Source organism: Seriola dumerili, unplaced genomic scaffold, assembly GCF_002260705.1.
Source record: "Seriola dumerili isolate Sdu_G_001 unplaced genomic scaffold, Sdu_1.0 BDQW01000219.1, whole genome shotgun sequence".
NCBI lineage: Eukaryota > Metazoa > Chordata > Actinopteri > Carangiformes > Carangidae > Seriola > Seriola dumerili.
The window spans coordinates 2869120-2885552 of NW_019174474.1; the positions used below are offsets into that span (position 1 = coordinate 2869120).

General features: G+C 40.0%; 2 protein-coding genes across 2 annotated transcripts in view; both read right to left on the reverse strand.

The window, feature by feature from the left end:
• The window catches only part of LOC111228731 (insulin-like growth factor 1 receptor), an 86492-nt gene extending 83153 nt beyond the window's left edge, over nucleotides 1-3339 (reverse strand). The window contains exon 1 of the mRNA XM_022754750.1: nucleotides 3216-3339. Within this exon, the coding sequence (XP_022610471.1) occupies nucleotides 3216-3321 (106 nt within the window). The 5' untranslated portion in view covers nucleotides 3322-3339. The remainder of the gene's footprint in view (nucleotides 1-3215) is intronic.
• Nucleotides 3340-7588: 4249 nt separating this feature from the next.
• LOC111228589 (high affinity choline transporter 1-like) lies at nucleotides 7589-16315 on the reverse strand. Its single transcript, XM_022754569.1, has 9 exons — nucleotides 15951-16315; nucleotides 13031-13220; nucleotides 12787-12900; nucleotides 11026-11181; nucleotides 10768-10916; nucleotides 10435-10581; nucleotides 9583-9736; nucleotides 8970-9187; nucleotides 7589-8851 (listed from the first exon to the last, which is right to left on the reverse strand). The coding sequence occupies exons 2-9, from the start codon at nucleotides 13212-13214 to the stop codon at nucleotides 8336-8338; spliced, it is 1638 nt and encodes a 545-aa protein (XP_022610290.1). The 5' UTR covers nucleotides 13215-13220; nucleotides 15951-16315; the 3' UTR covers nucleotides 7589-8335.
• Between the last annotated feature and the right edge of the window lie 118 nt (nucleotides 16316-16433).

Below are 16433 nucleotides of genomic sequence, written 5' to 3' on the forward strand. Positions count from 1 at the left end.
GACGAGGAGAGGAGAGAGAGAGAGAGCATGAGAGAGAGAGTAGAGTGGTGCACAATTAACTCACATGCTCAGTTGGCACACACACTCTCATTACAACACATCAATAGGGCTATTGATACACTATGCTAACATTTCTCGCCAGGGTGAGACATGGCAATTCCCTGCGTCCAGCCAATGGCCAGGAGTGGGTGGGGGGGGGTGGGTGGGGGGGGGGGGGGGGGGGGCATGGTGGAGAGAGGAGGAGGGAGTGGGCAGAGGTGGGGGGGTGGGGGGTGTATGTAACTGTGTAGCCCCAGTCACAAGATGGAGTGGGGCACCTTGGAATAGAGTGACAGCAGTCATATCTAAGCCACTTGCCCCGTCACGACAAGGAGAGTTGTACTGCTACATGCCATACCCCAAAGGGAAAGGTAGATGGGGTGCCTGTCAAACACAATGCTTGCTGACATTTGATTATTTATGCCGCCATTCAAGTTTTCCAGAGCAACATGTCCTTTCATAAATAACTGAGCAGGAAGACTGGTGTGCCCTCATGGATCGGGACAGAGGGTGCCTGTACTCACACAACCCCTGCACCGATGTTGTTGGTGACACATCTATTTATAACTCTAATAGTAGTGGCGCCAAGTGAAGTTAAGCGCATCGGTCTATACAGGAGACCGCTCCGTGTGAACAGCAAAAGCCAATAAAACAGTTCACAAACTCTCTACTCTTCCAATCAACAAAACCAAGTCTGTTTCTCTTGCAAGTGTATTTTTGCACATTCTATTTCCAAACACCAAGTCTCTATCTCTCTCGCACTCTCTCTCTCCCTTTTAGAGACTTGTTTGCTGCATACTTGGAAGCCATGGCATGGAAAGTTTACTGTGGTGAGAGTTAAAAGGGAGCTTAATTACATTTTATTGGTGTGGACAGATTATCAAAACGAACAGAGCAGAAAAGTTTTCAACCCCTAATGGAGCTCTTGGATATCTGTGATTTTCCACTAAGTGATGATAGAAGCTGGAAATTCTGACCCTACACCGTCCAGTGAAGTAAACATCATCCACAAGTGATAAACTGGTGAACCTCATCCTTCTCTTGATATTCACCACCACACATTGTCTCTGAACTCTTTGTTCTGGATGGCCTCATGTATTATACACCAAAGAGCGTCAAGATCTGAGAGCAACCACTTGTCCCCCCCCCAGCCCCCAGCTGCGTTCACGGGTGTCTCACCGAGCTAAGATGGGTGCAAAGAAACGCACCCCCACATTGGCTGCGGTCGGACCACTGGTCAATGGGACTGAATTAAGTTTTTTTTTTTCTTCTATTTGAATGCAAATAGAGGTCAGTCTACATGTCTCCTTCCCATGTCAAGTTGTCTCCAGCATCCCACATATCCTCTCTGGAAAAGGGGAAATTAGTATAACAGAAGTGACGTAAACGGGCAAACACACACTTATACACAGAGAAATCAATCCACGCCACCCACATCACACGGACACAAAATCACACACTGTGGGCTCAAGGTGGAGCGATGCACCTAGACATGGAAGTTTACTGACCAGCAGGTAAATGAGCAACTTCTGGTGTTTGACTTGTCAAATGAACACATGAAATCTCTTCAAAAGGATCACCATTTTGACGTAGTATTAGAATGGAAGCGTCACATCTACTAACAGAAATGAAACCAACTCAGTTCTCTGCTTAAGTAAACCACCTTCTTGTCCCTGTTTAAACTAGGAAACTTCAAACAACTTATCTCTATTTTCATTATGTATGTTAAATATTTATTTCACAAACAAAAAAAAAAAACAGCAATTTGCTTAATCATCTCTTTAGTCCAGTTGCTGTTGGCCTGAAGTTTTTCAAAGACAAATTAGCTATCATCTTTGCCAACCATGGTTTTCTGAGAGTTTCCACTGAAAAGTCTCACATCACTGACAAGTAGTTACAGAAATTATTCTGATGGCTGTATGTAATATCTAATAGAGAGAGAAGAAACCCTGATTGATTCCCAGTGGTTCTATTCTAGCAGCTGCTGCTCTTTTATTTACAGTGAATTAGATAAGACTAGATCACTTTAGACGGGATGAGAAACTTTTAAATATGCTCTTTAAAACATTTATGAGCCCAATCTAAATTTTAAACCATAAAACAAAACATGATTATGCAGTAAATACTTTGAAAAGTGGAAAAAACTGTAGGGAATTCCCCGAGAAATTATTAATTCAAGCTTAATTTTGAGGTTGCTAATGTGTCTAAAACACTCAGAGAGAACACAGAGGGAAAACAAAACTTTCAAATTTGGAAAACCACTCCTCAGTGGGGTTTTTCTTTGTTTGTTTTGTTGTTGTTTTTTGTTTTTTTCCAAACAGGTTTATTGGTAATTATTCTAAAATGTTGAGGAGACAAAACTGAAAAGTTTTTAATTTCTTCTACATCATTTTCTAATGTTTCATTGGTGTGAAAGATCATGGTGTGAACTCAGGTGCACCTGCATTTTTAGTTTTGCATTAATTAACAATACATAGCTGCATACAGATTATCATATGTATGTAATTGGGACTAGGGGAAAAAACATCTCCCACAATATTTTTTTTTTTTCATTATTTATAATAATAATCGACTGAAGTATATCATTTGCCTCCTGTTTGTGTTTTTTATTTATGACTGCCTGGTCTTTTAAGAATCTGAGGTTTATCTGATTTAGGTTGTTCATGCGCAGCGACGCCACACTACGAAATGCAAAATGGCCACATGGTCGTAGTAACCTTCAGCTCTGGTCCCTGGATTCATCATCTGCTCTCCGGATGTCTGCTGCGAAGATTGTGGCGACATGTGCCTTGTATCTTTCCCCATTTCTAAATAAACAGCACTGCTTCAGCAAACGAGGGGATAATGTTTAGAATAAAGTAGATTTCAGGTTAAGTGACGGCAGCTGGACCACATGGTCTTCTTCAGCTAATGTAAGTAACAGGCACACGTCGGTGTGCTATAAGCTATTCAGGTTTGTCCTATTGAATCACTAAGTCCTAATATAACAGGTATCCCCCTCATTTAAAAAACAACAACAAATAAATACATTTTAAACATTTTAACATCATTCCCCACCAGTCGGCAAAAAGGCAGATTTACAAGAGGTTAAACTGAGCTATAAAAACACTTTCTGTGTTAAGGCCTTCCCCTATCCAACCAATAAACTAAAAGAAAATATTACAATATATACTTACTCTCTCCATATGTGGACCACATGAAGATAGTGGAGACAGACAGCATCAAACCCCAAAACAAGGTCGGGCTACCCATCGGTGAGTCAGATCTCATGTTCCTGGACATTATTCTCCTCTCAAAAAATAAAAAAATAAAAATAAAAAAAAGCCAGGGATGAAACAATAAGTTATACACACCAGCTTCTAAAAAAAAAAGAGCCTTAATATGAAGAAAAGGGGGAAAAAATAACTGTGTCTGTAGCCCAAAAGGCTACTCTATGGTAGCCTGTAAATGCGTGGTTGCTTGTCTACCAGGATTTTTTTAAAACTAAATAAAGGTGTATAAATTGTTATGAGTGGGAATTTCTTTGAAAAAAAAATACAAAAACAGTCTGCTATTTTTGCCAATCACTGGATACTTTGACGTCGGCTGGTATGGCACACATGCCAGTGATTTCACTGGATAAATGATGGTAATCCCCATCTTCAGTCTCCATCTCTTGAAAACAGCAGTGCGCGTACAGTGCGATCAGGCCTGGTAATAACAATGAAAATATCAGACTAAATGTTATTATTAGTAGCCTCCACCACCATAATAAATTAAACCAGTGTCACTCGCAAGAATCCCCCGTGTGAATGGCTGTGTATGAGGGGGGGGGAGGAGCAGAGGAGGGGGGGGAGGCAGAAAACACGTCCAGATCCACAGGGGTGGTGGCTGGGAGGTTGAAAAATGAATGAAAAACCTTTTTTGCCTATGCCATTCAGCCAGCACAGGCTCACGAACCCCAAAGCGCAGTCCTGGCCCACAGACAGAAGTCGTTTTTTAAACCAATTTTCCAGCTCCTCGGGTCGGACTTATCTCTGCCGTCAGTCGGGATTTGCAGCTGAAAGAAAATACCAGACTTGTGCCACGCAAGAGAATGGGTCTCCAGCTCTCCAGCTAGACGACCTCGGCTAGGGTGGGAGGGAGAATATGTCCAAGGAGTTGCCCTTTAAGCGTGTTTCTTGTTTTGCCTATATCCTCACAAAAAAAAGGAGAGAAAACTAAAACTCCCGGTGCGCGTATATCCAGAGGCTGAAATCCTACGGTTCGCCCTCGGTTAGAGCAGGCTGTGGGTCTCCGCTCCTCCGTGGAATCTCTGCTGTAAACAAGAGTCGGCTTCTCTCACACAGAAACACATAGTGCTACAGATAAGGTGGCCGGCAACAGGGCGGAAAACCCGGAGTGGATTCAGCCCCAGGGATTCTCAAAAACCCACTACACCCCAAACAAGAACGCCCCCCCCACCCCCCACCCCCACTGTGTGTGTCTGAAAGCTATGTTAGTATAGCTTTATTCCAAGTTATATAACCTACTGTCAATAGCAGAGGCAAACAAATTTGAATTTTGCCGGGATGGATCCCATGTCTGGAGCATAGATGTTCTTTATATCATGTCTCATTAGTTCCAATTGTTAGACTACTGACAATTTCTTAGTATTTGGTGGAAGAGACAGGGATGGCTGTAAAGTTGATCACAATTTTGTCTGTATCTCCTAACACAGTTAGTTACATTTATTAAATCCGTGGTTCTCATCATGACAGACGGGACTCCCCACAAGGGGTCACAAGATTACCTTGGGCCCAATTTGCAACATTAATTCTGACACATTTGAAAAGACTCGCAAATTTACATTTGCAATTTGTGACAATTAGTGACAGTCGATTATGAATCAAATCCCACGTTGCGATCTGTATGTAAGTAAATCGCAAATGTGAAACTGGCCCCTAGTAGAAAATAAGAAAACCTAAATTCTAACATGCATTGTCTTAAGTGATGTGGGGCCCCTAAGGCACCATGACTGTGAGGCAGTAACTGAAATGGTCAGATTGGGGTATACTTTGTGGGGCTTAACTAATACTGAGATCTTGTAGAAGGGGCCCTGTGTCAAAATGTAGTTGTCATAACATTAATATTTTAGTTTACATTACACAGCTCACAATCTTAGTCAGATCTGTGTTTTAATTAAAATATCCACCAATCACCGACAAACAGATCTGTGCATTACTGGTATTCTGTTTGGTTTCTGGGACTCCAGCCCTCCAAAATCTTCTGAAGGTTTAAACTTGAGAGGTTCCAGCTTGTGAGGACAGAGGTGTTTCACACAAAGATGGAGAGATGTTACACCCTGTCCTGCTGTAGGAAGTTATTGTTGAGGTAAAATATAACATTGTTGGTAAAATCCATAAATCCACAAAGTTTCTTCCAAGGCCGTTCAGTGTTGACTGAATAACTTTGTGTTTTAGAGGTAGGCTACATGATTACTGTGAATTTGGACTTGATTTGTTGTCCACAGCATTTACCCATTGTCCTTTCAAATGAGCTTGTTTAAGAAATTTTTATTTTGACAGAAATGTCAAAAAAACAAAAAATCAACAAGAAAAAAAATATTCAATAACAATTCAGTTTGAACGGAACTGTGATAGATTTTATACAGCACCATGATTAGACAAACTGAGGGGTTAACCACGGCTTAGTAATCATCACTGACCATCGTTGGATTTCTTTTGTAAAAGCAGGTGGTTGTAGATGATGAAAATGACTTTGAATTCAACTGCTTATTTCATACTGTGTGTGTATGTGACTTGTATGTTTCTGGGCTGACTGTGCCTCTATTCTTCACGCAAAAGTAGCAAGGAGTTGACCTTTAATGTTTATTACTTCTAAAACTCTATGTATGTCTTGTTGCAAATCACTGACAGCTTTGTCTGAAACAAAATCAGCTTGGACATGATCTCAGATTGGGACTTGTACAGTTGCAAAGGCAGAAAATGTAACATAGTCTATAGGGCTCATCATTCTTTTAATTTAATGACAACAACAAATGGAAATCTATCATTATTCTAACTATAAACTAACTATTACTACTAAATTTGTCCAGTATGTTGCAGGAAATAATAGCAACACCAAAAATCTATATTGCTCTAGAGTGAATAGAACTACGGTCAAACCTCCCATACCATGAAGTCTATGTTGTGCACTGGAGCTGTACCATAGGTTACACTCAACACCATCGTCACAGGCCCCAAGTAAAATCTGACATGGAGCTTTGTTCAAGAGGGGACTGGCAGCACTGCCTTTATCGTTCATTCATCCCATACATGCAGCAGAGACAGCGCAGTGTGCAATGGGCGTCGCTATTCATTCTGAAGCTCGTTTGATCCCGGATGCAGGTTCATAATGTCACTGTCAAAAATCACATCGTTGGCCATTTAGCAAGGGGTGATAATCAGAAATTCCTTAATCTTTTCATTTCAGATGATTTTTAGCCTACGAAGTCGTGTTATCACATTATTTTTGAAACTCACATAAATATTTATTGGAAAGTATTTTTCTCTCACCATTTTATAATAAAATCGACTTTCAAGTTTGTCATTATGAATTCAACATTTCCATCGGGATATTAAGGCGGTTTTATGATTCTGACATAAATACTCCATCATTCCTAAATTAGATAAATGACGTGGTGAATTCAACGACCTTCTCTACATTAGTAAATATTAGTGAGGTTAAAATACACTTAAGAAATGTTGAGACGTTCGTTCCTCAAATGTGCCTAATTGCATTTTAAATGTTACCAGAAAATATATCAGAAAAGCATTATATTAATTCAAACGAGTCCTTTTATTTGTTTGTTCACATTTAATGCTTTTGAAGTTTCATTACTGAAATCTAATAAATATTAAGAGTGTAAATGCAGCGAATACGCGGTATTTTAGACATAATTTCTGTGGTGTAAATAAAACAATTACTTTCGTTCAAGTTGGTTTAGGTAATACTCACATTTGTGCTATAAAGTCATCGGTCAATGAGAACTGTGCTGGAAAGTCTTCTGGTATGTTGTTGAGGTGTAGTGAACGGCCAAGCAAGTCCAAGAAACAGAACAGCATCTCCCCTCGTGGTTAAAAACGGACGCCAATTCAGTGGCGCCATTTTTCTTTTTTTTTTTTCTTTTCTTTCTTTCTTTTTTATTTTCACACAGCAGTTTTGTGGATTTTGTTTTTTTGCTTTTTTTTTTTTCTCTTTCGTTTTTTTGGGGGAAGGGGGGGGTTCACCACCTCGTGAGAGATTCCCTCTGGTGACTGTTTAGGTTCTTTCAGTGATTCGGTGCCGCCCTCTGCTGCTGCAAATGCTGCACTGCAGATGCACTGCAGGTATACTGTACTGTATGTTAAAATATTATTGAAGCATAAATTCATTTCATCAAGTGAACAAGGGCAAAATCTTGTAAAGCAGCAAAAGCCGTGGCACTCATTTACAGTATGTAGCTAGTGCTCGGGTACCATCGTTTGTCTCTTTTCTCTCTCTTTCAAACACAAGCACAGAAAGACACAGATTCCATTAGATGCAAAGATTAGAGACATATATCTTTTTTTAATGAACACTTGCAATCACAAAACATCTAAAAAATAATAATTCTATATCTAATTCTATATCTTGATGATCTTTCAATTATGATCCCTTTAAAACATAAAATACTGGTGAACACTTATACCAACAGGCACCTCGTGCTAGAATATTTGGAACACTCAACTTCAACGTCTCAAGTATTGCACTTCCAATTGCACTCAAGATTTGTCCCCTGAATGCTTATTAAATACAAAGAGGAAAAACTGCTTCTTAAACGTATGACAATGGTGAATGATCACACAAGTTAAATAACATTATCTGTGTATAGTTTAACTGACTGAAAAGGTTTGATTGGAGAATCTAAGAAAATGTTTGTTACCTATGATAAAGAACTAAGGAAAGCGGTTCATTTTAGGAGGATTACCACCATGGGAAAAAAAATTGAATCCTGATATTAAGATCAGAATTTTGAGGTCTTCATAATTAATCTTGTTCTGTTAAATAGAGACACCATTTTTGAGGTCTTCATAATTAATCCTGTTCTGTTAAATGGAGACACCATTTTTCGACTGCCTCAACATACTGCTGGTCAGAGTTTGGTGCACGTAAAGCATATATAAATCAGTATTAAACACGTGTAGTATACAGTACGTGTAAAATTGTGCATAAAGAGTCTGTGCAGAGAAGAGGGTTGGTATTTGCATAAAAAAGGTTTGGGTATACTTTAGCTGAGGCTGTATTGAATTTGAGCTTAGAATTTTGTATTAAGAATACTGTTCTTTTTCTCGCGAGGAGAAGGTACCTCATCTTCCTCTGCTTCTGTTTTGTCTTCAAAAACCCCCAGTAAATCCCAGGACTCAGGAATGAATTGGTGACAGAAGCCTAGCTCCACCAGCCAGGACACTGTAATAATACATATCACAGAAGAAAGCATGGCCAGAGTCCTGTAGGGAAAGTACTGTGTGATAACTCTGTTCTCCTCCCTCCAGCCAGGATACAGCAGAACAGGAGGGATCCCGAGCAATGGCTCCCCGCTCAGCCCACGCAGCAGCAGCCCAACCACGTAGCCGCTAATAGCACCGTAGGTATTAGCATAGCGGAAGTGGAGCACACAGATGAGCTGCGGGAAGATCACGCAGTAGAGGAGGTCCCCGCTTACCAGCCAGAAAGCGAACACACTGTCGTCACCGAAGGCCAGGCCTGTTCCTGCCAGGCCCACAAGCAGCACGCTAACACGGATCACTCGCTGCAGCTCCCGTTCTGAGGCCTGCAGGAAGAGAGAGAGAGAGAGAAGGGACGATAAAAATTGAGTTTCTTTGCTTAATACTGAACCAAACACACACGCACGCACACACACACACACACACTCATACACACACACACACCTGCTTCCTCAATGTTGTCTTGTAAATGTTTTGTGTAAACATGGATGCTGAGGACAGCAGCACAGAGTCCATGGAGGACATAACTGCTGCAGCCACAGAACCAATGCCTAACACTGAGACCCAGGTGGGTGTGAGGTAGCGCAGGGCCAGTGGCAGGATCTTCCCTGCCTCCCCTCGTTCATAAGGAGGGGGTAGACCATACGCTGTCTGGTTCCAGTCTTTGAGAAAAGGAGAGGAAGAGAGGAAAAGAGATAAAGAGGTAGAGATAGAGACAGACAGGTGCGAGAGGAAAAGAGATATTGGGAGGGGAAGAAGTGTTTTAAGATTATGCTTATGGTGTCAAACAAATTAAAATAAAAAATCAAGCACTGGGGAGAAGGAAGAAAAATGTCTGAAAATAGATATACATTATGTCCCACCATAATTAGTATGATATGCTAACAATAACCAGTTATGCAAATGCTCACGGGAACTTTTCACACACACGTGCAAATGCAACCCAGGTTATATCACCCCATGCCATTTATCATGGTAGTGGGTTCCAACTGTTAGAACATGCTGTCTAACTGAACCTGCAAATGCACTGTATCTGAGGGTTTACATTCATGTGTACCTGCAGAGGCAGCCACTGCTCCGATGACCACAGAGGGGATTCCCATAATAAAAACTGTCCCAGCAGCAGCAAAACAGGTGACCTGGGCCTGAGCCGAGGAGGACGCAGAGAGGATCCTCTGGTATAGAGCTTGATAGGCCAGTCCCCCTAAAGCCTACAAGATACACACGCATGCACAAAAAAACACAGCTTAAAAATTCATGCAGTTCACAGCAGCCGGTTTATCCGGTCAAACACAGATTTATCTAATTACATGAATAATAATGGGTGCATTATATTTGTCAGTATAATGTCTGAGTTCCCTTTAGCTGTTTCAGATTCAGGGTCCTGGTGTGGTTCATGCTGGCTCATTGTCACACTGTCATGGCTTACTGGGGCTCTTGAATAGAACAGAGCCATGATTGTTATTCGTAACACTTAACAGTAGTGTGAGTGTTATTCATAACACTCACACTACTGTGATAAGTCAAAATGTCTTTTGGGAAAAAGGTCTCTTAACTAGGGGCACCCCAGCTGGTTTAACTTCTGGTATTTACATTTACACATTTAATACCATGCCATTCATTTTCAGCATTACCTTGTACCTTACAGGTACAAAGACATCAGACAAAGTTGCAGGGGTCATAACAAGTCATACGGTCAAATGCTGACAATGTTGTTGCACATAAACAACTCTGACAGACATGCTTTTTTAACATTTCGGTAAATTTTGTCCAGAATTTTCCATGACTGAACAGCTCCAATGATGAATTACAGGTTTTCCTGAGCTTATACTAGATATCCACTATGTGGTGCTTCGGTCACCTAACTCCATTACACACACTGATACAAAATAAAATTTTGAAATCTAACCAATAACAGCATCTCATCTGCCCATTTTCCTGCATCCGCCAGCTCCAGCTCTCCTGTCCATGAGTTGCCATTTGTTTGGTTGAGAAGGGCCGTTTGAGGGTTCTCAGTGACCGCAGGACTGAGTAACAAAAAAGGAATACAGAGCCACTGAAACAGAGAGGAAAAAACAGCAATTATAGCATAACTGAGGACAAGCCATCAATTCAATTACTTAAATTTCTTAATGAATGTATTTATCTATCTCAATTAAGTCCAATTATTTCTGTTGCCGTCCCTCCACCCTCCTCCCTCCCTCTCTTCTCTACATTCCTCTGAGCATCCTCTGTTTCTCACCATGCTGAAAAAGATGAAGGAAAGCTGGATGATATCAGTATATGCAACGGAGTAGAGACCCCCTAGGAATGTATAGATGATGGAGACAGCCGCTGAGATAATGATGGAGAGGGCGGACGACAACCCAAGAATTATGCTCATCGTTCCTCCTGGATATCACACAGAAAACTCAATCAGAGATCAAAAATGTAATGTGATGATTTCATGTTAAATTTGCCACATAAAGCCACAAAGACTTGTGTGAAAAGTGTTACTTACCTAGAGCAGCAAGGATGCAGGCAACCCACAAAATATCACTGACCAACGCAGGAAGCAGCAGTGTTGCAGTGAACATGTTGCCATAGCGATGCTGAAAAGGGTCCAACATGGTCACGTAGCGCTTTGACCTCATTGGTTTCGCGAAAAACAACCCTCCTTCAGATACAGAATAAACAAAAAAAAATAAAACAGCTGCTCTATCATAAAAAATCATCTAAAGCTTAAGATGAAACAGTTAATCAATTAATTAATTTGTCAAAAGAGTTTGAAAAAGAAAAAAAACAACAATCAGCAACAGTTTTAATTCAAAAATGTTATTATAATTTAAAAATGAACTTTTTTAAGCAAGAGCAGCAACAATTCACTGGCTGCAGATTCAGTTTTTCTTAATCTTCTGTGATACAAAACTGAATCTCTCTTATAATGCACATACACTTCTTAGTTCAGTAAAATTGTATGTTGTATTTAGGAGATGTGCTTGTTTTTTACTGCCAGATGTTAGCTTCGTGTACATTGTATGCCATTCACTGGCTAGAAGAAATCACAGTCATGGTTATATTATCTGATGCTTTATATTTTCTGCTGCTAACCTGAACGAGTGCAATACAAGTGCAGTAACTTGCACATGCATCCTAACATTTCTCTCTTTTACATGCCAAACATGAGAAATATAAATTTTAGGAAAATGTATTCAATAATGAAAAACACTTTGGAACAATACTTCTGTGGACTATTCATTAGTCTTGTAGATTCACATACAGTTCTGTGCTACATTTGGGTGCAACAACAGGAAACAAAACTGTGGTTTCTTTCTTCAGTAATAAAATGATTTTAATGGACTATATTTTGCATATAATTTGTGTGACTTTGTTTATTCCAATATGGGAAGAATCTAAAGTAGCTCTTGCTTGGCACACATCCATTTCAACTGGGTCTCATCTTTGGGTGTACCCTGTATCTTGTCTAGTGCATGCTGGGATAGGTGAAAAGCCACAACACCACTATAGAAAGGTAAGCATTTAAATAGCATGAAAGGATGAAATCCTGTGCTTTGCTTTAGGTGTACTTCTGCTGAATGCAGAATCACCATGGCTGCTGTATCTCCGTAAAAAAAAATTGCTACATCATAGGTCAAACATGATCTGACATGTGCTTTATCGGATGTTTTTTGTGATGGATCTTCAGATAAGTCTGAAGTCTTGAGCAGCATTGTGTGCAGTTGCGGTATTAGTCTTCAAACATATTCAAAACTAAACTCAGCTCTCAGTTCTGTTTTTACTATCTCTTTGGTTATCTGCACATGCTTTCTGTCTGCCATGATTCTTTAATTTCAGGTGTCATTTGAGGTTGCCTCAAAGACACGTCTCAGTTCAGTGTGTGTGGGGACCGTGGTCATCAGACGTGTTGAGACAATGTGCATTTCTGATTTATTTATAAGAGTGTATGCCTCGTAAATTGTTTACACATGACTAATGGTATCGTTTTGACTAAACTATTGTTGAAGAACCAAAAGCTATGACACACCCACACACTCAAAAGCACATGTGCATGTGTCATATCCTGTGACACTTGAGCATGCAAGGCTGAAAATACAACACCAGGGTGCTACTACTTACCCAAAACAAGAACCTAAAATGTCAGATAGATTTTTTGGAGGAGTATACTAATCATGTTTGTCATTTGTAAGTTTATGCAATAACGATGACCTCTTCCTCTGTTATAAGCCATTATGCAGAGGTTTCATTTGTTTCTGTTACTTACCCAGAAGAAAATTGATAAGATAGGCAGGAGGCCCCATTGCCCAAATGAGACCTTGAGAAGGAGAATAAACAGCCTCAGCAGTTCCCATAATATAACCTCCACCAACCCATGTTGCTGAAAGGGAGGCAAAGACAACAAGTGAAGACTGGAGTAACAAAACAGACAGAAAGGAGCTTAGGATACACACATTAAGGACCACATGTCAAGCACTGATAAATGACAGACATGAAAAGAAAGCTTCTACCTGTCATGGTGAAAACCCCAACCAGGACACTGATGTTGCGGCCACCAACAATGGTAACTTCACTCTTGCTTCCAGCACATGTCTTCTCCACTTTCTTGGATTTTCGAGATGCCCAGATCCCAATTACCAGGATGACAAGATAAAAAACCACAACGGCCACCAGTCCAGGGACATCCACTGCCATGATTGTCTGGTTACACAATGCACAGTCCATCAATTGCACTGACAGACAGTGTATCATATAAAACACAATAAGTACACAAATTTAAAAACAAAAAAGCAGCTGTTGCAAGTTTAACATGAGTCAGAGGATTAACAATGGGGCTGTGCCACAACCCCCCATGAGAGTTACTGCCATTGTCTTTCGTCATCTCCAGGAAGCACCACGGCATTAAGCGATAAGACCTTTTCAGGCAACTAGTCTCGACTTGACTTTCACAGGCTGTGAATAGGCACTGACAAGGCATCTCCCACCCATCCGCTATACAGTACACATATATTGTAGTACAATCACTGCCAGTATAACTTCCTCTAGGATGCCAAACAAGTGTCAGCAAAGCCTTAATGTACTCTGGCTCTCATTTGTAAAAACCAGGGCGGGTAGCATAACCTTTTACATTTAACGTGACATTAACAGAATAAGCACTTAACTTCTGGGAGCAATCCCGACTGAATAAGACTGTCATATCAGGGATGTAAAACCTCATGTGGAAGAGTAATCCAAAGTGATAACCTCCGTTATCTTGCCTGAGACTATAAGCCTGAGACCCACAATACACAAATAGCTGATCAACAGGGGGTATCACCCAGGGATGCTCCACATAGATAAAAAGCATGTAGCCAGGCAACCTTTGAGGACCCTGATCTCATGTCCTCTGTGTTTTTTCAAGGAATTTGTGTTTTAGCAACCCGCAGGGAGTTTGGATTCTTCACTTAAAACCACACACGTTTCTTAAGGCTGGTTCAAGTATTTTTAGATCCAGTATTTTTCCACCTGAATCAGTTTTTCTCCACCAGAGCTGTTTTCCTAGCAGTGTGGCTTTCAAACTGTTTTTAAAACTTCATGTTGGGAAATAGACTTATTTCAAATTGTTTATCTTAAATTATGGGTCTTCAATTTCCTTGTAAGTTCATTGGCAGTTTCCTGGAAAGAGCGATGTAATCTAGCACTAATTGTAGGGAATAAAGCTCTGAGACATTTTAGTTTGAGTTCACCAGTTGTTTATTTCCAGAAGTATTTCCTTGAAAGAACTACTTGTTCTTGTAGACTTGTAGAAAACATTGCTGAGCAGTTAACTGTGAAAAATCTAGATAGTTTGAAATGTTATCAGCAAAGTCAGTTAGTTGCAATTCTATTTACCTTGCTTAAATCTTTCACTCCCAATGTATCCTCTTAGATTAGTGAGTTAAACTGTAATCCGTTATATGCTCTCTCTGTATAAACAATAGTAAGTCTAATGTTTAATTTTATTTGAGAGAGTGTACAAACACCATAAGGGTTTGTCATTATAAAATATGATCAAGAGCTTCTGCAATGGTATAATCTGTACCAATCTCAGTAAAAACCCTCATTAAACCTGTCATAATTTATTGATCCTAATTCCTCCCCCTGAGTTACACTAAGCTATTGAGATGTATTTTCTAACATTTTGGTACATTTAACACCAGTTAAATCAGGGTGCTTTCACTGCAGTGGGCCAAATAAATGGTTATTTAGATTCTTTCATCACGTAAAATAGCAATACAACAATGTAAGAAATAATCTTGTATAAAGTAATTCTATGGATACTTAAAGTAGAACATTAAACATATGCCACTTTGAGTATCTGAGGTAAAAGTACTAATTATTATTATACCGGCAGAAATTAAGACCACTTTCACTTTTTCAAAATATTGGATCATTACCTATGTATTATTGTGTACGTGCCGTTTGATTACTGAATCGTTCAGGGGTGGAGCTATTTTACTTGATATCCTTTTCAGTATATGGCGGAAAAGAATAACACATTAGATTTCATAATCTTAACATGTTTTGTATGTAACATTAGCGATATAGCTATAGTTGTTAAATAAATGTAGCGGATTAAAAAAAAAGTTCTGTATTTCCTCAATAAATGTAGTAGGCTATCCGTAAAAAGTAAATACTCGAATAAATTACAAATAGCCAACGATTAAGTTACTGTATGCAGCCTACATTCCACCACTGATTAAGACCACATTGAACATATTGCCTTAGGCAGTTTTCTCCCTCAATGTGCCGGGATAGAACAGGTTACGAGTCTTTAAATATTTCCGTATCTGCGAAAAACGGACTTTAGGATTGCAGTCTAGCGTCAATTCCTCTATCACAACAAATTAACGCGTAAACGCCTTAAAATTAACCCAAAACAACCACAAAACCTTGAGGAAGTCTTCACGTATGAATTTCTCCATCATCTGGGCACGAGGACTATCAAACATAGGTCATTTACACAACATCTCCTCTCATAAATAACGTTAGCCTGTAACAATGACTACATTAACGATTAGAAGGGCAGACGCCACAGATTCTTCAAAACAGGACATTATCAGCTACGGAGCGTTAAAATGTTATCGATATGGTTATAAATATGTTCAATATTGGTTTTATCCGGTGCAGACAGGTTCAGATGTCTGCGCCTGTTCTCACAGTCAGGCTGAAATTAGCAGGCAGGTGCGTGCTAGACCCCGGTAGTAGCCCACATTTAGCTAACGTTATGTTTTAACCACTATAAATGGTTAAAATTACCCAAGTATAAACATAATCAAATGAATTGAATGAATCCAATTCAATTAATTTTAATGATACAGAGACCATGATGTGTTTTTCAGCCTGCCGACAACAAAAGATTAAAGATGAGATTATAATCTTATTCCAATGTAGTGACTAGCGTAATTGTACCTTTGAGAAGAGCCGACGTCCTTTCCCCGATACATCTGCCGCCTCCGGTGAGGTACTGACTCGCTGGTCACTTCTTCCCTATTGTTGTCTCCCTCTGAAACGTGACTCTTCGAGTCGCGTTCAACGCTGTCAAAACGTACAAAAACGTTTTTTCACAGCAGCGACTATGTATTGGACGCGCTCTTGCAAGCAGTTTGTAGCTCCTGCTACATTCAATATTTAGATGGCACGTACCCCGGAAAGGGAGCTGAAAGTGCGACAGATTTTAAATTCTGTTGTGAAACGTTGCAAACCGGTGCAGTTGAAACGTTTTCACTTGAACGCCTCCTGAACAGGAGGCCGTAATAAAAGAGAAACCATCACTCCAGTGTGCGTTATCTATGATAGAGAATACAGTGTGTGTGTGTGTGTGTGTGTGTGTGTGTGTGTGTGTGTGTGTGTGTGTGTGTGTGTGTGTGTTGGTGTGTGTGTGTGTGTGTGTGT